The following is a 26,207-nucleotide window of genomic DNA, read 5'->3' as shown; positions in this document are numbered from 1 at the left end:
AGGTATTTTGATTTTAGACCAAGCCTTTCCTTTACCTTCTAATTTTCTACTTATGTTTCCCTACCAGGATGAGTTTTCAGTATTACGCTTTATGCAAACGAAGTAGAAACCAGTATTTAACCTCAGGTCTGAGTTACACCAGTAGGAGAACGTGTTCTGTCTTTCACTCACGTTGTTGCTCTTAGTTAAAGATTGCTATAGTTATACTTAATACGTGTCTGCTAGTGTACGTAATTAATAAAGATCCTTAATTAAGGGCCAAATACGAAAGTTTGATTCTGTGTAGTTTCGGTTGATTAATTTATCCAGTATCAGTTTAATTTTACATTTTCTTTTTTTGAGTTAAAGCCCAAATAGAAGCTTCTTGTACGCCCAAAAAGAGGTCATCTGTTAATATATTTTAACTATGACTAAAAGGGTAATTTAACCCTTCTCCGGAGTTGTTACTTACGCACAAGAACTCAGCGAATAGTTGTTACTTAGTTCTTCAGTACGCTAGCTGTCAAGGAAATCTGTTTCAGCTAGGATATTACAAAATCAATGATATTAATATATCATTGCTCAATTATTTAGAAATATATTTATTAATACATTTCCGGATTACATTTATCTAAAAAATATTTACATCTGCTATTATAGTCTATATCGAAGTTCACCTCTTAAATCCACATTTATTCATCTCTTCGACGAGGGATTCATGTCTTAGAGCGAAGTCAAACAGTTCTGTGTTGTCGATGAGTCCAGCCTTGCCTCCTAATTCTTCCGGAAGAATTTCGACGGGAACATATTTGTGGAGACTTTCAATATTATATCCATGTAGAAAATTCTAAAAAGGTAATTCAGATGTAAAGTTTTTAGTTTTTTTCTTCCACGCAGTAAAAATAAATAAATACATGAACAAATAATAAAAACATATTTGATAAAGTACGAAATAAATCCAAATTAATAGATAGCGGATGAACCATCCCTTGTAAAAAATTAAGTTTCTTTATTTACAGAACGATGGAAAATTATTACAAAACGTTATGAAATTTTGAGTTTAGGTTCCGAATCAGCTACGTCATCAGCGTTACGCAAGCCATGTGACACAGATTTATCTAGAAATGACACAGTCCATAAAAGTTATTACTATTTTTAGAATACAAAGAGGAAATACCGAAATTAAAAACGAGGAATGAAGAGGCTATTGCTAAATTAAATTAAAAAGCTCATTTACACATTTTTTATCTTATATATATACTCTATATATGTATGTGTGTGTGTATGCAATATTTTAATTGCGTAGAAGACACCGGTACTTTAATTTTCGATAGTCGTCATGGCTGAGGGTGAAGGCAAACAGATGAAGCTAACAAAAACTGGATTTTGACGAATCACCAATCTTTATTTTCACACATATCAAATTATTTTGGCAGATATATTTATTCAATCATAGTTAAATATGATAATTTTTATGTACACATGTTTTAAAAGTGCGACGTTAGCATCTTAGACAGGAAAGCATAAGCAGAGTGGGGATGTTGGCAGGGCAGAAACTAAGAAAAGGAATGACTAGTGATGAGTCGGTACTACCGAACCGGGTATTTTGTAACGGGTACTTACTTGTAACAGGTACTGAAAATCCGTACATCCAAGTACCCATTACTTCAGTACCGAAATCGGTACTTTTCGGTATTCGTTGCATCTGTACCGAAACGGGCACTTTTCGATATTCGTTACTTCTGTACCGAAACGGGTACTTTTCGGTATTCGTTACTTCTGTACCGAAACGGGTACTTTTCGGTATTCGTTACTTCTGTACCGAAACGGGTGCTTTTCGGTATTCGCTACTTTGTAACGAAAATATGCGTCTCTTCTCGGTATTTCGATATTCGTTACTGGAGGATCGGTGAGGGTTCAGCTCACTTCGGTTTTGGTACGAGGACAGTAGTATCTGGTTGTATTTGCGAAATGGTGATATGCGCTTCTTGTGTCCATGAATGGCCTGCTCCTCAGACACTTCCGTAGTTGACATGTTTTCTGATATTCAAAATCTTACTCCGTACAGATAAAATCAAACACGTGGTGACGTGGCAGAGTTCCTTCAGTGCACAAAATCGTTATCTGCGTATTTCGGTACTCCAAATCGTTACTAGGGCACTTCAGTACTCCAAATCTCTACTAGGGTACTTTGGTACTCCAAATCGTTACTAGGGTACTCTGGTACAGCAAACCGTTACTCCGGTATTTCGTTACTTCGGTACTCCAAATCGTTACTTGGATACTCGGTACTAGAAATCGGTTTTCGGTACTTTTCAAAGTAACGGTTGCTTGAGTAATGGGTATTTCGTACCGGGTACAAGAAAGTACCAAAGTTGCCCATCACTAGGAATGACGTAGTTATTTGGGAAGCAGCAGTTATACTAAGTAGGTGCTTAAGTATAGCTAAGCTGTGACTGGTTGATTTTAGGTTTTAGTTCCATTTTTCAAGCAGCATTATGTAAGATGGAAAGATCTCGAATTTGGGAAAACAGATGAATTTAGGGGGAAACATAAAATCTAGAATAGTTAATTTTGAGGTCGCCAATTGTTTCTTAGAACATCCATCGTATTTTATTATATCTTACATACACATACACACACATATATATATATCTTACATATATATGTATAATAATTTTTAAGCTTAAAACAGATATTTGTGGCATAAATTAGTAGTGGAAGCCGTAACCCACATTAAGATTTCTTTTATATGCAAACACAGATAAGCTGGCACAAAAACGAAGCTGTTCTTAAAGAATTACGCAACTACCGAATACGATTTTAACATACATATATTTGAAGCAGCAGCAGGCTTTAGAAAGTTAAAAATATAAATGCGACGTCTACAACAGTGTTCCACAAACGGTGTGCCGCGGCACACTGGTGTGCCATGAGTAGGATATAGGTGTGCCGCAATCAAATACATGTATTTGACATTTTGCAATTTTTTATCATGTATTTAATACACAATGACAATTTTTTTCCTTAATAATGTCTATTTTAAATGTTTTTATATATTTCACTGTTGTGTGGTTGTGTGTGTGAATGTAAGTGTGTCAGCATTTGAATTTTTTCGGCACTTCCTTGATAACTCGGAAGTTTTGGTGTGCCACGAAATTCCAGAAAGATTTTTTGTGCGTCGCAGGTGAGAAGAGGTTGCGGAGCACTGATCTACAAGATGAGATCTTGATTCAAATTGATTTAATTTTGGTTTAGCTTTCTTTTTATTTTTTTATTTTTTTATTTATTTTTTATTTATTTATTTATTTATTTATTTTAAATTTATTTATTTATTTATTTATTTTGTTTGTTTGTTTGTTTTAAATATTAATACTGGCTTAGTAAGACTCTGAATCGTTAGCTTTGTATAAGGATAATATGCCATGGATTAAGTTTGGAAATGACGCAGCTTAGAAAGATTTATTATAAACCATTTCTATTTTTAGAGTGAAAGGATGAGAAAAACAAATTTAAATGAAAAGTTTTGGTAATATTGAAAATTTTAGTCTTTGAATTGCCCATTTTATAGATAAGATTACACGGGAAAGTCTATTTAACATTGACGCAAATGGCCATCTCGCTAAATTGGTGAGATATCGCCAAGCTAGCTATGGTTTTGGCGACTAATTTTCGTCGCAAAATTTGACGAGAAATCACCAAAAGTTGCCAAACTTGATGACTATTTGGCGACATTTTTGTCCGGTCCCTGACCACGCTTTCTATTGGAGCCCGTAGCAATGTAGCTGCCTTTATTACGGTTGTGGATCTTAATGTTAAAAGTAAAACTGCACCCACAGAAATGATTGTTTTAACCTGAAGCAAAGCGAAGCAGAACTCTCTTAGTAACAGACGTTTTCCAAGCTGCTGGAATTGTCCTGATGTCCTCAATATTACTTGGCATTTCTGTAGAAATTCTCATGTCCTAGTATCTTTTCTACAAGATGATTTCGAAGACTGAAAATTCTACATCCATTTTTGACACTCAGAGAAGAATTGCCGAAACTTTCAATTTAGTTAAGTTTTTGAAACGTCTTCTTTGGTGAATATTCAAAGTGACGGAGGTAAGCATCTAAATACAGAACGTAGGCAACTAAAACTCTTACTGCAAGAATTCAAGAGTTACTTCAAACCAGGGGGAGACCAGACTCCATACAGTGAACATCGTATTAATACAGTCTTCAAATTGCAGAACCTCCGTATAATATGAGTCCTGAAAAAAGAGAATTGCTGGAAAAGAATTAGATCCTCTCCTGGTTAATGGTATTGTGAATCTCCATGCAGCAATGTTTTAACGATATTGGAGTGGACAAACAGTGAATGATTAGTGTTAACGGTGGGACAGATGTTATGTGGATGTTTTCTCTTCTGGCTCTGAGCTTTTGTAGGTTTGGTAATTCTCACTTTTTATTATGCGAATACATTTTAGCAACAAAATTTTTTATTATAGTACCGAACCACGTACCTTTAGAGTAATGTCAGTTTTAAAGAAGGAAAATGAAATAGTATTTAACAAGCTAACAACGCTTAGAATTATGGCTTCTTCGTTATACAATGAAATTAAATTAAATATTTCATATAATTCAAATATCTGCTTAAGCTATTTTGAAGTAATTTGGGTAACAAAATATTTATTTCTTAGTAATTAGTACAATTTTCGTTTTTAAAAATGAATTCTAGAAAGTTAAATTGTGACAAATTACCTAAATTACTTACCCTTTCCCTCAGCTTCTTAGGCATAGCAAGTTTGAAGAGACTGACTACAGCATGGTAAGCAGCAGGTTCATTGACTATGTGTATGGCTTTAATCCGTAAAGGAAAGCAATTCTGAAATTTATAAAAGAAATATTCTATTAACAAATCATTACTTTCTTTCAACGATCTTTTCAGAAGAAAAATTGATTTAGAATAAATACATTAAATTTTAGTTCAAATTTTATTTTGCCTGGAACAAACTATGAGAAATATTAGCATCATTATATTTTATTTTGCCGAGAACACTATTAGAAATTTTAACATAATATAGAGCAAATTTTCATTTAATGTTGCCAATTCAGAAAAATTGCTCGAAAAGAAAATAATTGTACTAACACTAAAAGGAAAAAAATCAATTCCGACAGCATCGGATTGTTTAAACAGAATTCTAATTGGGGCTCCCGCGGGAGGAGGCGTCTGAGAATAGCGTATCCCTCTAATAGTATTCTTACTGCTAAAACTTTCCAGATGCCTTACAGTTCGACAGATTTTTAAGAACCCTGTATCATAAATACTCTAGAATTACAAATGTTTATAGGTTTTTCAATATTCGAATGCGAATCTAGTGGCGTCGGGTACCTCCATCCCCCACAAACGCATGGCGACAGAAAGTTTTTTTTTTTTTTTTTAATGGCGGGCATTTGCCTAAAGCGGCATTGGTCACTACTAAGACCGGAAGTGGTGGCCATTTTTTTTTTGTGGAGCCTCCGTTACCTCCTATGAAGGGACAGACGAATTTACGTCCATGCCTTCTCCAGGATTCGAACCCTTGCCGTTCCGTATCGCAGTCGGGCTCCCCTAACTACTATACCGTCTGGGCGGCTGGCGACAGCAAGTCCGAGGATGCAAAATGATTATTTATGTTTATATTTATAAACAGACAGAGTATTAAAATATATATTATAGTTATTAGAATATTACAGTTACAGAGTTATTAGAATTATATAGATATGAGCTATATAATATAATACTTATGATAACTGCATAATATAAACATATTTATATAGATATAAATTATTTAAATTCTGCTTAAGAGATTGGTACCATTTTTACCTAAACAAAGCTTCTTGTTACTTTGTTTTGAGGTGAAGGAACTATAAAAACTTTTTAAAAATATTATAATTTTCATGTATTTTTAAAAGATATGCAAATCTTTTTAGGTCTCCTGCTTTTTAATGACTGCGTTAAGTTGCAAATAGTTTGTAAAAACTCATAGTTAAAGGAATTGATAAATTTACTCTTTAAAAGTTTTTTCTTTGTGTGTGTGAATTAGCAAAATATAAACATAAATACTCCACTTACAATGTAATTTCATATTGTAATAAAAGGGTAAGGGCTAATTATGAACGCAATTTAAAAAGAAAATTCCCATAAATGAAAGCAATCATATTTAGACATCTTTGATCTCAGATCTCAATGGAAAGAATCAACCAATCAGTTTTCATTTTCCACGCATAAAACTTGAATAACAGGCAGCAGAAATGTTTTTTTTGAGATTTTCTATCTGATATGAAAAGTTATGCATCTACGTCATATGTCAGCAATTGAACTTGGATAACAATTGGCAAACTTCAGTACAAATTAATCGATTTTCTAACAAATCTAAGAAAAAAAAATTCTGCACACCACATGACTTTCTTATATGTCTGTTACCGTGAAAGACCGAAATTGGAGAATGTCGACTTTCACCGGAGAATATCAACATTCACCAAATACGTCGGTGAAAGACCGAATATTTCACTACATTCTTGTATATTCAGACTCTCACCGGTGTATGTCGACAATCACAGATATGCTCTGGTGAAAGTCGAAAAGGGATGTCATAAAGTGCCATAATAGTTTAAGTTGTTGCAATAAATAAGATTTGAATCACATAATTTAGTACGTTTTTTATGACTGTTATTTTATTTTCTCATTTAGAACGTACTGTATAATTAAATAAGTTTTTAACTTCTATTATTCTCCTTTCTCATTTTGAATGTATTGTGTGTTTTAGGTTCTTAAGTTCTTATTTCAAGTCTCAAGTGCGTTTATTCGCGACTGAATAACGGAGAAGAAAATATAATATTGTTATATGTTCAACATTCACCATTAGTACATGGTGAATGTCGACATTGACCGGTGTAAGTCAGAAATAAGAGTATTTGGAAAATATTTCGGACATACACCAAGAGACTATGTGAATGTTGACATTCACCTGTGAAAGTCGACATTCTCCAGATTTCGGTGTTTCACCGTAACATGTCTATTAAATTATAAACATCTTTTGCAACACCTCATTTAAACTGATTTGAAAGTGAAATAGGATCTTTCAATTCAAAGTGTCCTTTTGGCATTGCCGATTGCAACTAAATACAGAGGGGCATGACTATTACACATTACAGCAGTCTCATATACAAAAGTTGAACATTCTACGGTTAATCGTTTTTGAGTTGTGCGAGATACATACATATCCGCATATTATTCATTGCGTATAAAATAAAAAAATATGCTACCAAACTGCCAGTTTTAATTGGCAGTAGTTACCTTTATTCTTCATTTTAATTTGGGTACAGTAGAACTCGAATTATACGAAACAATTGGGACCGGACCCCATTCGGATAATCAAAAATTCGGATAATAAGACTTTTTCCGAAGAAAGGGTCTACGTACACTTTAATTAATTATTGTATGTACTGTATGTTGAAAATAGAAGAAAAAACTATTTTTAAAGAAAAAGAGGTTAATTATTAAAATGAAAAGACAAAACTTTTACGTGCATGTTACATAGCGTACTGTACAGTACTTACAAGTGCTGAAAGTCATTTGCTTGCTGAACTCTCGATCAAAGTAGACTGTTTGACTGTTTTCATCCATTTCCGGACAGCCAAGTCGCGCGTTCGGCTGACGCTCCATCCATTTAAGCGCAGTTTCAAGGCCGGCAAACGCTTCACAATCTGATGGTCCAGAATCTGCCATCAACTTCGACAATAACGTCATCTTCTTCCTCCATACTTTCTTCTCTCACATTTTTAATAAGTTCGTCATCATTGAGAATTTGAAATCCAGGGTCTGACGAATCACACACCATCCATTCTGCTGTATCCTCAGCACTAACTTCTAAACATCCAGTTATTTTCAAAAGAATGTTTCGTAATTTCTGAAGTGACAATACATCCTCATCTTCTCCTGTTTCTTCCCTTTCCTTTTCCTGAGCTTCTTTTTCCTTTTTCTTCTCTTCTTCAGTGGATCCTGAAAAATTCTGAAAGCGATTCAGATAGCCAGCGATTCAGATAGTCGGAGTTCGGATAGTTAGAATTCTACAGTGCTTTTATAGTGGTGGCCAAATTTGTGGACACTTTTGGAAATTTTTATGTTTTTGAACTTTGTATGTTTATAGAAAATGGTTTTGGTGCAACAAAAATAGGAGATAAAGCTATCATAAAAGTAAACTACGGTTATATTATTTTACTAGAGTTATTTATTAGAAAAATTGATTTTTATGTTGATAATTTGGGAGGCGCGGAACGGATTAACTGGATTTCCATTACTTTCAATGGAGAAGTTTGTTTCTAGATACGAAAAATTCGGTATAGGAGCTCAATGCTGGAACGAATTAAACTCATATCTCGAGGTTCCACTGTAATAACTTTTCTTGACTGTGTCATTTCTATATCAGTCCATATCATATGACTTGCATAACGCTTATGACGTAACTAATTCGAAACGTCTCTTAATAAACTGCCATATTAGAATTACTGCGCACTTTGCTTCCACCTCTGCTCTCGCTAAGACTGCTTCGCTGCTCTCTTCCTATCGGAACAGTATAAAAAATGTAAATGTTCTTGAATAGGCAGGATTAGAGAGTCAAGTGAACTGTGGCTTCAAATGTCAGTTGAAATAATGATGAATATTTAATCTGCGGCAGCTGCCAATTTTGCTGGTTATTATGGATTCAGCATTCTATATTCCATGCTGTCAATGGTTCTATATCATTGCAGCTAAGTCTATTACTTCACTACATATATATAATGTGTATATATAAATTTCTTAATTAAAATTTAATTTAATTAGCTTTATACGAATAGAGAATATTTGTTAAATTCAAATATATATATATATGTACATTACTATTATTATATAATTGTAATTGTAATAATTTTCATGCGAAAACATTCGAGTCAGATAAAGATTCTATACTTATTTCCTAAACTGAAAATTCATTATGTAATATTAATTAAAGTTGAAAATTCAATCCTTTTTCAAATTAGAGAAAATATTTTTGATAAATAACAATTCTTTTTATGTTTAAATAACCCATTGTTTGGTCGAAGATTTATCTACAAATTATCTATGTTCCTTTGACATAGTAATGATTTATTCAAACTGTGTAAAATAAAGAATAATTGTTCTTAACAATATATCGTCTTCTCAACTGACTACGAATGCATTCAGTTTTTATTAGAGAAATTATTTTCTAATTTTTCTCTACTTACTTGTAAGCATCCGATGAGAAAAATCCATAATTTTACTGATAGGAGTTTAAAAACCATTTTCATAGTGAAGTCTTTCAGATCTATAAGAATCATACACCCACATACAGATGATGCCTCCAGTCGAGCAAGAAGACTTCCAATTGTAAAACTGGTTGCAAATAGATCTTCTATAGTAGCTTCGTTCCAATTAAACTTACCTATAATTATTGAAATCCTTATTTTTATAAAATGGGTTGTGGAGTAAAGAAATACAATAATCTCCCGATTATGCGAATGCGAATTATCTGGGTTACCATTGCCGGGGGGGGGGGAATTACTTGATTAATAATACTGATACTGAATTAGTTGATTATATTGTAGAAACATTAGGTTATTTCGAAGGAGGAGACATGAAAAATGCGCAATGCCCTCGCCGGAAGCATATTTCACAAGTGCACATCAGCGTAGCTACTGAGGGAGGGGTTTCGAAAATGGACCAATGAGCTGCTATTGCTCTTGTGACACTTAATCTCGTAGTGCTTTCGTTTTCTGAGTTTGATTAATCGCTGACATTTAACTTTCGCGATTTTTTTCACGCATAAATATTAGGATTGATGTTCACGGCATATTATGTGGATTAAGAGAATTCAAGTGTATATATATATTTTTAATTGAGTTGAGTATGACTGAAAGTATTACAATGAATCTAGTATTTTCTTATTTCAGTGCTTGCATTCTTTTGATTTTTAAAGTGTAAGATTCAGAATACATATGATCTGATTATATCCATTGTTAACATTAAAAATTATATGTGAGTAAATTGAATATACTCGTTGTGAATACGATAAATTCACTCTCCTTCATGAATATTTCTTGTGTAGACAGTGCATTTAAGAGCAGTTATTAAATGTGAAATTTAACACACTAAATGTATTCGAATGCAAATTAGTAAAGTTCACTTTGAATAAAATTCTGCATTGGTTATTATTATAGAACATCTTTTTCATATGGACTGCGATGAAAAGTGCTGACTTCTATTTGCTTATATTAATAGGTGTAAATATTTTTCTCATATGCATAGTTTTATGTAAAGTTACGTAAAGTTATGTAAAGTTTAGTTACACTCATGTCCATAAATTAAGGATAATTAGGAGTCACGCGGAAATCGAACTCTAAAATAAATATATCACCTGTAAAATCATTACACACATCTTCAAGAATCATATGCAAATTTCAGGAAGTAACCAGATGACACCGATGGTACGTCACAATGACGAGAGTGTAAGAGAGCGATATATAAGGAATACAGGCAAAGAAGTAAAATTGTTCGCAGGTGCTTCATAAGCATTTCAGTGAAATAACCGAATAGTTATGACACAAAGGACGCCTTTGGATGATTTTTTACGTAGTAGAATTATCGGCCGTCTGGAATGTGAGCGTACCCAACTGGAAGTATCAAACGAACTTGGAATTGCCCAGAGTGTCATCTCCAGGCTTTGGCAACCATTCCAAGATGATGGTAATGTGAGTAGAAGTTACAGCACAGGTCGCCCCAGAGTTACAACGCCGAATGAGGACCGGTATTTGGCAGTTACTGCCAAAAGAAACAGGCGGAGCACAGCCTCAGACCTGTCTCGTCAGCTCTCTTCAGCCACTGATACGACAATTTCAAGGCAGACCGTGTACAGACGCTTAGGGCAGATAGGTCTATATGCTCGTAGACCTGTCAGATGCGTTCCACTTACTGCAACTCACTGTCGCCTGCGGTTAGCCTGGAGTAGAGAGCATGCATTGTAGACACCGCAACAGTGGGCTTGTGTGATGTTTTCCGACGAGTCCAGGTTTAGCTTGCAGTCTGATTCTCGCCGGACTTTCATATGGAGAGATCCAGGTACCCGTTACCACCAAGAAAACATCATTGAACGACACCGTTACGGTGGTGTAGGAGTGCTCGTTTGGGGTGGAATTATTCTAGGTTCCAGAACTGACCTGCATGTTCAAATTGGAACCATGACAAGCCAAATCTATCGGTTATTCATTCTGGAACAACATGTACGTTTGTTTCGGAGCGCCATGGGCGCACAATTTGCGTTTATGGATGACAACGCCCGTCCTCACTGTGCAAACATCGTAAGCGAATGCCTTCAATCGGAGGATATCACCCGTATGGACTGGCCATCATTCTCACCGGACTTGAATCCAGTAGAGCACGTGTGGAATATGCTTGGCCGATGAGTTACAGCCCGTCAACCTCCTCTTACATGTCTACCGGAACTTCGGAGAGCATTGCTTTTTGAGTGGTGTAATATCCCCCAAGATCAGATCGATAGTTTGATACTCAGCATGCCTAGGCGTTGTATGGACTGTATTGCATCTTCTGGGAGACATACAATGTATTAACAGTCATACCAACCATGTAATATCGGTTTTTTGTAAATAGGTGTTTTTTCTAATTTGCTCCAGGGAGAAAAAATCGCTAATTTTTTTAATAATATCAAACATATAGCATCTTTTTTTGCTCTTTACCTTTTGTTTAATAAATAAGCTTTACAAATAAGTCAAATTTGTTTTGCTTCTAACTCTTCCTTTGCTTGATTTTGCATTATCCTTAATTTATGGACATGAGTGTATTTTACGCATAGTTTTATGAGCATTTGAGCTCAGATGTTTATCACATATTTCTTTCTTCATCTTATTTACCACTTATTAAGTAATATTTCACATCGATATTTTTGCAAAGTATCCAACATGTGCTTGTATTTATTTCAATCAGGTAGTGAAATCTTCAAAATTTCCTATAATTGATTTAACTTCGCAATAAAAAGTTTCAGAAGCAATCGATGATGCTTTAATTATTTTGTACAGAATATTTTCAACCATCTTGCTTAAATCTTGTGAAATATGCTCGCCGGAACTATCTGTCTATCTATCTTGCTGGTTTTTTGCCAACAGATGTTACCAGACTAATTGCAAAAGAATCTTTTGATGGTGCTCAGATTATGAGAAATTTAAACAAATTCTCTTAAAGTGCTTGTAATTGAGTGCTGAGAAATTTCAAGAACTGTTTGCTGAAGATAAGAAAAATCCGGAACACACCTGAAGAGATTTTTATTTTGATTTACAAAACTATTTCGATAAATAATCAAAAGTCCGGAAGTTTGATGAGTTAAAAAATTTGATACAGGCAGATCAGTTTAAGAAGAAAGCTTTTCCTGGCTACAAAGAACATTTTTTGAATCACTGTTGTAAGTAGAATTATCCACTTCAGCTTACGAATAAATTAGATCTGTATAAAGAAGTTAGACACATACGAAATGAAAGGTGTAACTCTCTAAGTTTCAGCAAGCTGATTCCAAAAATTACAGAAGTAACATCTCAACATGAGATATTGTAAAAATATAAAGATCAACCAACTGTTAGTTGCTATGGCTGTAGGAAGTCAGACTTTATTAAAGGGGGCACAGGACCTCTGGGCTCGTCGAAACGATCATAAAATTCCTCAAACTCGAAACACAAAAACTCATATTATATGATTAAAAGATTATACTTTTTTTTACTTTATACCTTAAATAGATATGCCTTATTATGCTGTATATGAAATGAAAATTATAAATAAATAAATAATTTGTAAATAAAAAATTGAAAAATGTACATACGAGAGATGTAAATGAAAATTGTCAGATGCTGCGCGCATCATAAATTTGAAAATATTTCATATAGAAAACTGTTTTTTTGGTAAAAATGTATTCGAAATATATTAACCTCTAATTTAGAACCAAAATATATAATAAAATGATACTTAAATTTGAAAAATTAAGAAAGCATTGTAGAGACATTAGGTAATTTTTGGAAGCAAGCAGTATGAAAAATTACCAATTGCCTTCGCCGGAAATCGAACCACGGGCCTCTGGAATACCGGCCCAGCGTGCAGAACTACTACACCACGAAGGCATACTAGGAAAGTGGGAGAAATACCTTATAACATTTTTTTAATTTAAAAATATGTAATTTTTTATCATTTTTTGAAGGTATGTATATATATTGACATATGTAAATTTTTTTGGTTTTAGCATGCAGAGTAACAACAGTAGCACATACAGTTAAATTTTTATAGCCGTAGCATATATCGTTTGATTATAAGACTTTAAAATTACCAATTTGAGAAAATCCAATTTAAAGATACAATATCACTTTTCTCGAATTTATATTTTTCAAAACAAATTCAAAATGCACCAGAAGCATAAACTACTCCTTCATTTTGTTTATGAAGCTCATCAGCTTCCTTTTTTCTCTTCTTTTGGTAATTCGAGCCTCTAAAGTATTGTCCTGGGCTCGTTTCTGTGCGAATTTAATACGAATTCTATTTGCTTCTGCCGCAAATGCTACACAGTTAGCTCTAGGTATACATTCTAGTTCTTTCATGATGAACAGTGTTGCCTGTTTCCTATCATTAAAGTTGACTACTGCTAAATTTGCAGAAATTTCTACAATTTTCATACTATTGTTTGTTGTTTTCGGGCAAAACATCCAGATCAACGAATTTAGCGACTCATTCACATTTTGTGTTCGACCACCAATGTATCTCTTTAGCAAGTCTGGGTGGGACAAATCTTTAAATAAAGGTTTTATAGCATCCATAAATGCTTTAGGAACTGAATTTTTGCGTTTAAAGTTTTCATTTGTTCCATTTACAAGAGCAATTGTATGCTCTTTTGTATGCGCACCAAGAATCAACACCATCGGGCCAAATGTCATAAGTTATTCCCTTATCATTTGAACGTTTATGGTACCAAATAACACATATCGCGTTTTGCATGTCGTGGTAATTGTCAAAATGCTTCCTAATGCCATTACCATAATATGTTGTAAGTTGATCTATCAGCACATCTCTAAGTCGACCTTTACCGGTAAGAGGTTTCTTGTCATACGTTTCTTACCACGGAATTCCTGTTTTAGTCTCCTCAACCGGGCACCCATGAATGTGGCCCACACAACAAACATTATATTTTCGAAATCGGAACATTATACGGATTACCCTTCGTAAGGGCTAAGTTTTACAATCTCCATCACCTGTATAATTAACGTAACAAACACCATAATTTTCTTCGAATGGCGAAAACATGCTCAACATACCATTCACATCCATTTGTGCAGATGAGCCTGAATGATTCTTATTGCATACTTTGCTATGTTCCATTTTCCATTTCAAATAGCTTTCCTTTGAGGGTATATTTTTTCCAGTCTCACAACCTTTGCAGTAAAAACTTGAAACATAACGATCAATAACTTTACCCGTTTCACCACCAATAACGGAAGTTACACTGAAATGTGAAGAATGTCCTTTGGTTTTCCATGTGCCATCTTCGCTAACGGTCAAATCTGAAGAACCAGTCATTTTTATTTCTTCGTCAGCTGCTATCTTCATACTAGTATTTTCCGCAATATTACGTGTAGCAGCATGCATATGACTTAGAATTTTGTCGTACGACTTCTGTGTTACAAGTGGTGGTAGATCCATAATTCCACAAAATGCTCTGGATTCTGTCGATCCTTTTCCAATATACCTCATTGCTAAAGTAAATCTTCTGTTTAAATCGGAAGCATTTTGTTTTTCACATACAAGTTTAGAATTTCTTATAGATTTTAGTACTCCACAGCATGAAATATTTATTTTTATAATTAAATCATATATTACTTTAGAAGTAATACTATCTTTATTATGGCAAATATGACAGCATACGCCATAAACCGTCGGATATATGCAATGATTGCATACCCTTCAAATTCGCTGTCACCAAATACTACTAAATGATCTAGAAGTTTTTTTGCATCTTTGTCATTACTTCTTGTGTACTGATTGCTGAATGCTGGTAGTTCGGTCCGAGGCTCGGATCCCGCGAACGGGTTGGCTGCATGGGTGTTTTCGTAGTTTTCTCCATGTGTAACCTGTATACGAGCCATTTTCCCTTAGGAAGTCCTCCACGAAAGAATCCCCCCGATAGGCAGATAGCCCTAGATGCTGTGCCGCAACCACATAAAGCAAACCAAAATAAAATTGTAATTTCTTTCTTAAAAATGAATTTCTAAATTTTCGCACCTAATTTTGAGCTGCTTCTAATTATTCGCCTGAGGCAATATTTTTAGAATGCAGAGGGGAGCATGCTCAAATTTAAAAGAGTAGTTAAAGGGCTATAGTTAATTTAATACTAGACAAGTAGATATTTTATATTTTACACACACACACACACACACACACATATATATATGTATATATACACATATGAAGGACAAAATAACGCGAACACCTATGAAAACGTATGACGTATTTGGCACCTGCAGTACAGCCGTGCCACCTGCAACAGAAGTCTGCCACCTAGTGAGCGTGAAGAGGGAGGTATCAGTCTCTCAACAGCAGTCACCTGCGTTGCATGCTTCGATCGAACTGTCTATGAGAAGTTGAAATGTCAGACCTGTCAGAGTTCGAAGGAGGAATGATAGTTGGATCGCGTTTAAGTGAAGCATCGGTTACGGAAACAGCAAACCTTATGGGGTGTGTAAGGAGTACGGTATCAGCCGTTATGACAGCGTACACGAAAGAGGATAAAACGACATCTTTAAAGCACAACAGTTGCCGAAAGTCAACGCTGGCTGATAGGGATAGAAGGGTCTTGAAGCGCATAGTAGCCCAAAAGCACAAGCAATTGTTATCCGAGATAACATCCGAAATGAGCAGTCATCTCCAGGATGCCGTTTCAACAAAAACTGTCAAAAAGGGAACTTCATGCTGCGAACATTTATGGTAGAGTAGCAATTTGTAAACCCTTGGTGAAAGCAACTAATGCTTTCAAGTGACGCCAATGATGCAGAGATCACAAAGGCTGATCCCCACAGCAATGGCAACAAATAATATGGTCAGATGAATCGTCATTCACCCTATTTCAGACGACCGGATGCGTTTATGTCTGGAGAATCCCCAAAGAAGCGTTTCGTCCTGACTGCCTCTTGCCGCCACTGTGAAGCATGCAGGTGGGCGCCATTATGGTATGAGGTGCGATATCTTGGCGCGGTCTTGGGACACTTGTTATTCTGCATGGGGGGATCACATCCAATCACTATCTAAGCATTTTAGGGAATAATGTCCATCCTTATGTCCAGACTGTCCTGGGGAGCGACCGCTTTTTCAAGAAGACAACGCTCCTATCCACACTGCTAGGTGTATTCAAGAATGGTTCCAAGAGCATGACGATGCAGTTGAAAATCTCGCTTGGCCTCCCTCAGTCTCCGGACTGGAATATTATTGAACATTTATGGACATAGTTGGAGTCCAAACTTCGTTCCCGATTTCCATCTCCATCCGGACTTTCGGAATTAGAGACCGCTCTGCAGGAGAAATGGCTTAATATTCCTTTAAATATTGTCCATGAGCTTTATGCATCTATCCCACGTCGGATTCAATCTGTAATTCAGTCAAAGGGTGGTCCAACCTCCTATTAATAAAGATTTTCCATTATTTCACAGGTGTTCGTATTATTTTGTCCTCCATCTGTATATATATGAATTTATTTTTATGTATATGTTGCTCTAAGAGGGTAAAATTTGCATTCTTAATGGCATAGAGGATCACATTTTGATTAACTACTTTTCTCGGAATATCTGTTTGCATTAATTATTACGGATAATCAGGAGTTCAATTTAAAACATTTTCATTCTTTCATTGAAAAAAAAGTATGATTTATTTGACCTTAATGTACCATCGGGAGCGAAAGGATGTATTTGACCAAAGCTAATAACTTACCTAGCCTCACAATGACCACTGCACAACCGTTGCTGTCTCTAGAAAGCAGAGCTGTAAAACTGTTGCTATCCATAATTGTTTTATGTTCAGAGGGTAGGAAATCAGTAAGGACACGAGAGTTCTTTTCTTTAAAGCGATAAAAGTTTTTCAGTGATTCATAAGCCTTCTGGACATCATGTTTCTTACAACGAAGAAACATCAACAGGAATTTATCATCTATAAAGGGCTGGAAATCTTGCTCAACTACAAAAAGGAAAGGAAAGAATTTGTGAGCGTTGTTTAGTAATTAAGACATAGTTTCGCATGATAGAATATTTCCTACAAAGCAACATTTGATTCGCAGACACGAAGAAAAGTAATAAAAGTCGTCAACGAATATTTTCCAAGGTTCGTTCACACTCGAAATTATGATCTCAGGAGGCTGTTAACGAAGGAAGGTTTCAGAGCATATGTATATGTACCGAGAGAAAGAGAGGTATGAAATTTATGTGACCTATATTCTTTGGATTAAAATAAAGAGGGCAATAGTTTATTCTTGCGATGGTTAATATCCCTAAGAAGAGAGACAAATTTTATTTTCTCTGCTTTGTTTGCTTTTTAGGCTATTCAAATTGCTTGATACAGAATGCAAGAAGTACATATGAATTCTTACCCTAATTAGCAAAAGTCACATATCATTAATTAGTTTATAATGAATTAGCAAAGTCTTAATTAAATTTTTTATCATGAATTAGCAAAAATAGCTTTTTAACTTAACTTTGATTTTAATGGAATACATTTTTTAATCTAGTAGCAAAATCTTAATTAAATTCTCATCATAAATTAGCAAAAATCACGTTTCAACTTAATCGAAGACATTTTTAATCGAGTAATGAATATGTATTTTTTATTCAGAAGTATTTTATATTGAAAACGAATCTTATGTAATTCTATATGTTCAAGATATGTATATATATATATATATATATATATATAAGACAATCATTTGAAGTAAAGAAAATTGAAGAGAATTTACTACACCGAAAGACTTGCATATACTCTTTAATAATTTGGTGCTACTTTGGTAGACGGTTGCACGGATTTTGGCGATTTGTTGGCGATTTTTCTTTTGGCGAGTAATACAACTTATGGTAAACCCATTGATGGATAAGTTATTTATGGTAACCGATACTTTGTTGTCATTTTATTTAAAAAATAATGTGTTTTATTGTGCATAAATTCCGTGTTTTAAATATTATTTATGGCTTCTAAATACTAAAAATCAATTTAATTTTGCATTTTTATTTGAAATAAAAATTTTATTGTTTATCATATTTTATGAAATTTTATATTGTGGATGATGTAACCAATGACGTCACCTTACTTTAAAAGTAATTGGTTTTTATATGTATAAATTTAACCTAATGTTTTAAACATTATTTATGGCTGTTAAATATTAAAATACAATTTAATTTTGCATTTTTTTTAAAAAAATGATTTTATTATGTATGAATTTTTAAATAATTTTAATTCTAGGCGTGATGTAATAAGCTCTTTGATTGGTTATAGAATATTTGTGCATTAACGAGCTATAATCAGCTCCCTGATTGGTTATTGAAAATTTGTGCATTTCCGCGCCGTTTTAAAATTTAATTCATATCTTCGAATTCCTTAAAAGATGTCTTCAAAGATGTTATTTAAATTATGATTCCGATTTTTTTGTGGTATACTTATCAATAAGCAATAGGTTAAATGACCAAAAAAATGTAAGTACATATTTTTCCTTTATTTGATAATTGTATACTTCAATTTTTTTGTTGAAAAAATTAATACACTATTTTCAAAAATTGCTGAGATAATTATTGTCCATATGTTTTAATGTTAATTATATTCTATATAACGTATTTTAATGTATTTAAATTTAATAATATTCTAATTCTTTTAAATGTTGCTATGATGGTTTTCAATTCGATATTCAATTTCAGTAATATTTTAATCTAATTAAACGTTGGCCCAATGTTTTTATAGCGGTGTTTTTATTCTCTTTGCTATATGAAAGTAATAGTAACCTTATTTTACTATTTTATACTCATAGTAAATGTATTTATTTACCCTTGCTGCCATCTTAAAAAGCGACATTTTCAACAAAAAATTAATCCATTACTTTTAACGATATTTATTTTTTTTTAAAGTTTTGAATACTTTACTATGTGTAAAAACAGCGTTTTTCAAGATGGCTGACGTTTGTAAAAATCGCGCCAACAATTGCGCCAACAATTGCGCCAACGTAAATCGCCAAAAATCCGTGCAACCGTCTACCAAAGTAGCACCAATAATTTAAATGTGTTTACAAGTATTGTCTCCCAAAACCGCTGTGCCCTAATTTTGTTATTCAAGAATAGTTATAAACGCTATGTCATATTCATTTCACTTGTTTTATTCATTAGAAAACATTGATTACCTACCGTATTATTTATTTCATAAACTTGAATTAATGTTTTGTAGAGTCATTAGGTTATTTTGAAGTAGGAGACATGAAAAATGAGCAACGCCCTCGTAGGAACTCGAACCTGAACCTCTCGAACAGGCGTCGAGTGCGCTACCATTACACCACGAAGGCACGTTTGAAGGAGGGAGAATATATGTACTTCCCCTTTTAAAGGGTGACTGGGGATTAGGGGACCCAATCGCCAAATCCTGGTAGTGATGAATCTATGACCAGGATGTACCTAAAGGTCTACTATCTTTTAGTTCGGGCGCCACTGTGGAGACATTAGGTTATTTTGAAGCAGGAGACATTAAAAATGTGCACTGCCCTCGCCTGGACTCGAACCTGAGCCAAAGAATATGTGTTGTTAAGAAGGAAAGCTTCGCAGCTGCAGGAGTAGCTCCCTCCGAATGAAAAGGGACACAACTGCGCATGCGTGAAATATCTGTCGCCAAAAAGCACCGAAGCTCGAAGCTGATGTCGAAGTTCGAACAGGTTAGACCATCACGTATATCAAGAGTTTAAAGCTGTGTGACTCCATTTTTTTTTCCTACATATTGACAGATATAAAATCAGACATCAAACTGCGATATGGATAATACAAGTTCAAATAGTAAAGCAAAAAAGCACGAAAATTCGAGTTTAAATTATCGCGAAAAGTCAAAGAACGATTCATCTTAACCCGTGTTCCTCAATTTCCAGTACACGTGACGGAGGTGGAAAATCTTGCAGCTCACACCTTCATGGGATGAGGCCTCTGCTTCTTCTCTTGCTCCTGAATTGGTGGCTGTAATTTCTTTCGTTTTATCTGAAGAAGACAGTGCTGTACCCTAAGCTGTTTGGATTTGCTAGTATGATGTTGTAATGTCCATTGTGTGCTAATTGTCTGTTGTATGGGTTGAATTTGTGTAGTTTTGTAGCAGTATTGAACTTTTGTTGTTGTTGTATAATATTTTGAATCATGTTTTGCATTTGTCGTTTCTCTGTATTGTCAAGGATCCGTTCGCATTTTCTTCATCTTGTCAAGTTCCGTTCACCTGCCAGATGCCAGATTCCTTTTCGTACCCCTCTGACTTTTCCTTTCCCCGCTTTCTCTTCCGAGATGTTTTCCATTTCCAGAATTCATTATGTCATGTGCCCTTGGGCTTTATTTCAGGAACTGGCAACGTTGCGCCTGCAATAGCTCGGTAATATAGATTTGTCCAAGTCCAGGGACTGCGGAATTAGTATCGATTTGATAGTCAGTCATTGTCTCGTCTATCGAGTTGTCGTTCAGTCATTCAATGCCTATCGAGTCAGTTAAGAGTCAGTGAGCGAGTGTCTCGTAGTCTAGTGCCGAGTTGGTCATTGAGTGCAACGAGAGATTCTCTTAGTGTATCGCGAGTTCCTGCAGCGTCGAATTTTATCTTAGAGTGTGTTGAGCTCCGAGAACGACTGAACCGAGTCGGGAGCTGTACTCTAGTGTATCCTCGAATGCATCGCGAGTTGTAGCATGGAGAATCTCGAGGCTACGTGGAGTTCCGAGAACGATCGAGCAGAGTCAGGAGCTGTACTCTCGTGCTTTGCCGTGAAGCTGCCTTCACCGTTATAGCCTGATAGCCTGGAGGCTGTGTGGAACCCATTGTGTCACCCCAAGTCCACGAACCCATAACGTAGGTAAAGAAGAAAAATAGCAACAATATATAATGCAAAATAAAATAAAAAATAAATGCTTTTAAAATCGATTCCGTATTCAAATCGAAATAAACTACATGCAAAAACCAAAAAACAGAGGCACATTGGCAAACCTCCAGAAACAAGGGAGTAAAACATACCAAAACCAAAAATGAAAACTGATACTTATGTCTTTCGCTGTATCGTCATCAGGAGGTTCGAAAACAAGATAATTCATTTGTTTACAGCAGAAGCAAATAAATAAAATAGCCTGTTTTTGAACTGATAAGAACACAAATTTAATTTTAAATTTAAAAGTAATCTTAGAAAAACGATAACCTTTGAAAAACAATCAAAGTGCGTTTATCTGTCCAACCCTTAGAAGCCGAAGTAAGCAGTACAAAACTGGTAGTATCAAAATAAGAGACAGACACAGAACGATTGCGAAATAATAGATATTTTTTTTTAAATTGAATAGATCAAGTCCTAAAATAAAACTTGCAAACGTGATAACAGTTGGAAAAGATAACTGTATGCAAATTTTTAATTCAAAACTGAAGAAACAAAACTAAATGCAAATTTTGAAAGCATACAGCCCGGTCTAAAACATAAAAGCATAATTCATAAAAAGTAAAAAAACTTTAAAATCTAATAAAAGTTTTTAAATTTTCGTGGCCCGAGTACAAAGTTGTGTAAAACAGAACTAATCTCAGATGAAAGTCTAATGTGGATACCACATGATGTCCTCGTGCACTTGTTATATTATACAAATTCTTTGCACTACTTCGTTTAAACTTATTTCCTCGAATTATTCTAACTTAATAAATCGTTTACTCTGCAACAATTTAAAAATTGCAAATTTTGCAATTAAATATCCCGCTCAACTTTTGTCGTAACTTGGTGTATATCAACTTTTGTCGTCTCATGTAATTAGTGTAATTAGTCGACCGGGAATCAAACTTTTTGGAGCTTTATTTTTTCAGAACGAGTATAAAACATTCGCAAATATAAATATAGGAAGTACCGCATTAAAAGTTAGATTTCGCTATTTGTCCAAATGTTTTTTTACTTTGAAATTGCCAAAACTTGAATATTTTCGTCATTTAAAACACTTCTGTAGGTGGAAGTGTATGTCTATTACCCGAAAAATAGCCCAGGTAAAAGCCAGCTAGGTTTTAGTTTCGCCAATGACACAAAACTGGCAAACCTAAACATCACTACTGTACAGATCCTTTTCATAGTTTCGGTTGTGTCCTAATTGAAAGTACTCGAAGTTTTTAATTATTCCTTGTGAGTTTTTATGGTACTTTTCCGTTTCGCCGGCGCAAATCTCGCCAAGCAGACTTTATTGGCGACAACATACATTATACACACAAAAAATATTAAAAAAGTGTTAGTCCTAAGAATTCTTTTTTTGAAGGCATAAACATTTTAATATCGCTTAAAATTTTATAAAAAGCCAATAAATAAAGACAATAAATTTACAAAAAGACATTAATTTAAGAATTTACTATGCTTTCATGGTTCAACATCCTGTTTCGCCGGTTCATATCACGTGACCCCAAGCGATCTCATCTCACGTATACTACTCTACAAAAATGTAATGCTCTCAGTAATTATCTACATTAATTTCAAGTTAAATCTTAATTTGGAACACAAGTTTAAATGCAAGAAATACTTCAATTCGTACGAATAGCTTACTCAGAAATTAAGTAAAACTGCAGCGCTTTACTTCGCTAATGCATTCTCATTAGAATTGATGAATTTAACCCTTGACTTTACCTTTTCTATATTTTCGGCTTCGGGTAAGCGCTGTGATTGCATCCTAATTGATTTAATTGCCGAAAATGGCCTTAGCCATAAAACTGAACTATTTGAATGAGGCGTAAAAGGTTACCAGCGAGAATATTCCGTTTGGCATCGGTTGTACCATTATTGGCGACTTTATCGCTTGCGCCGGTAAAACGGAAAAGTACCGTTTTTATTTCAGTTCCGTTTAGATAAAGTCTTTACACTAAAGTCTTATAAATTTCACTTACGTTATCAATTCTTTGGATAAATAATAATTATTATTCTTTGGGTTTTTAATTTCTTTGTTTAAAGGTAAAATTTTGATCTGAATTTTTCACTAAAGTATTTATTTCACTTATGTTTTCAGTTCTTTGAATAGAGTTATTTTTATTCTACAGGTAAAAAATTTTGATTGGAATTTACTTTGTTTTTTTCCTTGCTTTGGGGAGGGGCCAGAATTTTCGCGTGAACTATTATAATTAAAATGGTTCATCGGCTAATTCTGGATACAGAAAAGCAAAGATTATTGTAGAAGAGAGATTTCAATTGATTTCAATGTTACTTTCCCTTGGTGAAGTGGCTTTGAAGTTGATTGAATTCTTCTTCTGTTTTGTTCTTTAAATTTCACTAAACATTTTTTAACTGGAGTATTGCTTGTTTTAAAGTTTTGGTTTTAACATTTATTAAATTCTTTGTGCATTTATAGGAATATTTGAAATTTATTAATTATGAATTTCAAGTTTTTTCTTTGGGAAACATTAGTTCAAAATTTCTTACTTTATGCCTTTAATGATAATGTTCAGCAGCTTAAAGCGCGAAAATACTAGGCGTATTTGTATTTTGTTTTTAAAAAATTGCTTTGTAATTATATATATATATATGTATAAATATAGGAAGATGGATAAAAATTTTTCGTGCTGCCGATTGCAGTAAAAAGCGAAGATGGCCGATGAGATGTTATTGCAATCCCACACAAGATTTCAGCGTTCTTTGATTAATCGTTTTATGCGAGATGCATACGTACGTACAATGACCCATGGAAATGTCCATTTTACAATCCGTTTCGGAATAAAGACCATGCAAATTCGCATTTAGATAGTAATAGCTGTTTTGGCCGAAAAAAAGTAGATTTTTATATTATAAAACTCTCATTCACATTAATAGAATCGCTTACTGATTCAAAATAAAAAGTTTTAATATTTTACAGGAGGGCGCAAATAATATTTATTATAAACTTTCCCTTTATATAAGTTATTATTTTTCGGAAATGTCTACTTACGTTCTATGAGTTCTTTAATTTTTTTCAGGGATTCCTTCTTGACAAGGGGTGTCTCACCGAGTTCTGTTTCAGCTATTATTTCCATTTCAGGTGTTAGGCCTTCCATTAAAAGAGGAGCAAAATCCATCTTTTACCGATGATGCAGTGGCAAATGATGTGCAAGAATATATATCTTCAAAAATACGTAACTGTGTCAAGTGGTGATAAAAAAAATCACTCAGCTGAACTTTATATTCAAATCATGTTTTGCAAGATAAAAAAAAGAGTTATCAAATCATACTAGGATAAATAAAATAAAAAAAAAACGCGTAGATAACACGTGATTCTTCAAGGTCTTTCCCGGACAATTCTGCGAGTTTTCAAGCCTAATGAGTTTTACGTACGCTAGAAAATTCAAGATCATGTAAGATAAAAACAAATTTCCTTTTCCGGAGTCTACGCTTCGACGAAACCTTGCGAAAACGTTAACTAGTTAAAATGCTGAGATGGGGATAATAATTTGTTCTTTTAAAGGTTTAAATAAAACTGTTGATAATATCAAAAATGAATTTGTTTATTATGAATAAATCATTTTATTCTAAGAGCGGTTATCAGCTGAAATTTAATAAATTGTAGGAAGAAACATATATATATATATATATATAGAAATATGGAATGGAGAGAGGAACGTTTAATAGCATAGTCAGCAAAACTTCAGATTTTAAAAACTCAAAATTATTTTTAAAGTTTATTTCTCGTCTTTGTATTGAAACCTATTAATGCAAGTTGTATGTATTTAATACAACTTGCATTTATTAATATTTATATTTAATATTGTTATTAACGGTTTAGAATTAATGGTATTTAATATTGTTCATTACTGGTTTAGAACAGACCCCGTTCCAGAATTACAATTCGGGTGCATAGTGTTGTTTAACGTTAACGCGGCTTCTGGGAGTGATCAGTATTAGTCAGTTATAACTCCAAGACATCATTTAAATAAAGGACCAAAGTGGTGATTAATTATTAGACTCGAGATCGATTTGGTACTATTTTCATTAACAATAGCAATATTAATGAAAAGTATTATTGAATTAATTATTTCAGATTTTTAGTTCTGCAACCCATACTGTCATAAAAATGTATTATTATTTTTATTAGCCCAGAAGGATTATTAATTTAATTTTGGCCTTTTGCGTTGTTTCACTATCAATGGCGTTTCACTTTTCAAATTGTTGCCACCGAATATTAAAACCCTGCATTATATTTAAAAAACTTAAATGTTAAAGAATCTGCGTGAATGCATGTACGGTTCTCGCGTTGTGAAGAAACAACGGTACTTAGAAACATCAAATTTTGAATAAACAGTCCTGCACTCGAATATGGGCAACGGGAAGCCCGAATTGGGAATTTCTGAGCCTTATTACATTACGGCTTATTACATATACGCTCACGTCTAAAATTTTCGATAAACAGTCTCGCGATATGGATATATAAATGTTTGATTCTGTACACTGTTGCTGCCCTGTTTGATCAGATACGTTAATCCAAAATTCGTTAAAGTTTTACAAAATATTAAATAAATAATAAAAAATATACAATGTCATTCTATAAAAATATTGAATATTTTTAACTAGGTAAATCTTTAATTAAATGCGTTTTTTTTTTTTTTTTTTTTTTTTTTTTTTAAGTCCAAAGGGACTTGAGTCCCGAAGGGCTATTACTTTCGTTTTGGCATTTTGCGTCGGACGGATAAATGTCGGTTCACTTTTCAAACTGTTGCCATAAAATGTTAGAGTCCTGCATTATATTTGAAGAAATTAAATAATGAAAACCTGCGTAAATGTATGTATATTTCTCACATTGTCATAAAATAACGGTACATAGAGTCATCGAATTTTGAATAACGTAATCCTCCAACGAATATGAGCATGTGGAAGACCGAATTTGAAATTTGAAATTTGTTTTATGATCGATTTCCTATTTTTTAAAACTTTGACGAATTTTTGATTAACA

At 33.9% G+C, this 26,207-nt stretch overlaps 1 protein-coding gene across 2 annotated transcripts; it reads right to left on the bottom strand.

Annotated features, from left to right (window-relative positions):
* Positions 1-561: 561 nt before the first annotated feature.
* LOC118193287 (alpha-tocopherol transfer protein-like) lies at positions 562-24,393 on the bottom strand. 2 transcript variants are annotated; one of them, XM_035364344.2, is made up of 5 exons: positions 24,213-24,393; positions 17,023-17,265; positions 9,249-9,445; positions 4,722-4,845; positions 562-826 (listed from the first exon to the last, which is right to left on the bottom strand). In XM_035364344.2, exons 1-5 carry the CDS (start codon positions 24,337-24,339, stop codon positions 807-809), a joined length of 711 nt encoding a protein of 236 aa, XP_035220235.1. In that variant the 5' UTR covers positions 24,340-24,393; the 3' UTR covers positions 562-806. The 2 variants fall into 2 exon arrangements, with proteins under 2 accessions (XP_035220235.1, XP_035220234.1); XM_035364343.2 differs by having other exon boundaries at positions 4,735-4,845; positions 24,213-24,386.
* Positions 24,394-26,207: the final 1,814 nt, after the last annotated feature.

This window comes from Stegodyphus dumicola, chromosome 4 (assembly GCF_044657685.1).
Source record: "Stegodyphus dumicola isolate Sdum_Otavi_A_Nest chromosome 4, ASM4465768v1".
In the NCBI taxonomy this organism is placed as follows: domain Eukaryota; kingdom Metazoa; phylum Arthropoda; class Arachnida; order Araneae; family Eresidae; genus Stegodyphus; species Stegodyphus dumicola.
This window is presented reverse-complemented; position numbering and strand designations above follow the sequence as displayed.

Bases quoted from the DNA above. Each gene is read 5' to 3' on its own strand.
- LOC118193287 (XM_035364343.2), bottom strand. From the start codon at position 24,339: ATGGATTTTGCTCCTCTTTTAATGGAAGGCCTAACACCTGAAATGGAA. The intron at 9,446-17,022 runs GTAAGTTATTAG...CAATAATTATAG, and splicing joins AGTGGTCATTGTGAGGCTAG to GTAAGTTTAATTGGAACGAA. The intron at 4,846-9,248 runs GTAAGTAGAGAA...TATAAATTTCAG, and splicing joins TTCTCATCGGATGCTTACAA to AATTGCTTTCCTTTACGGAT.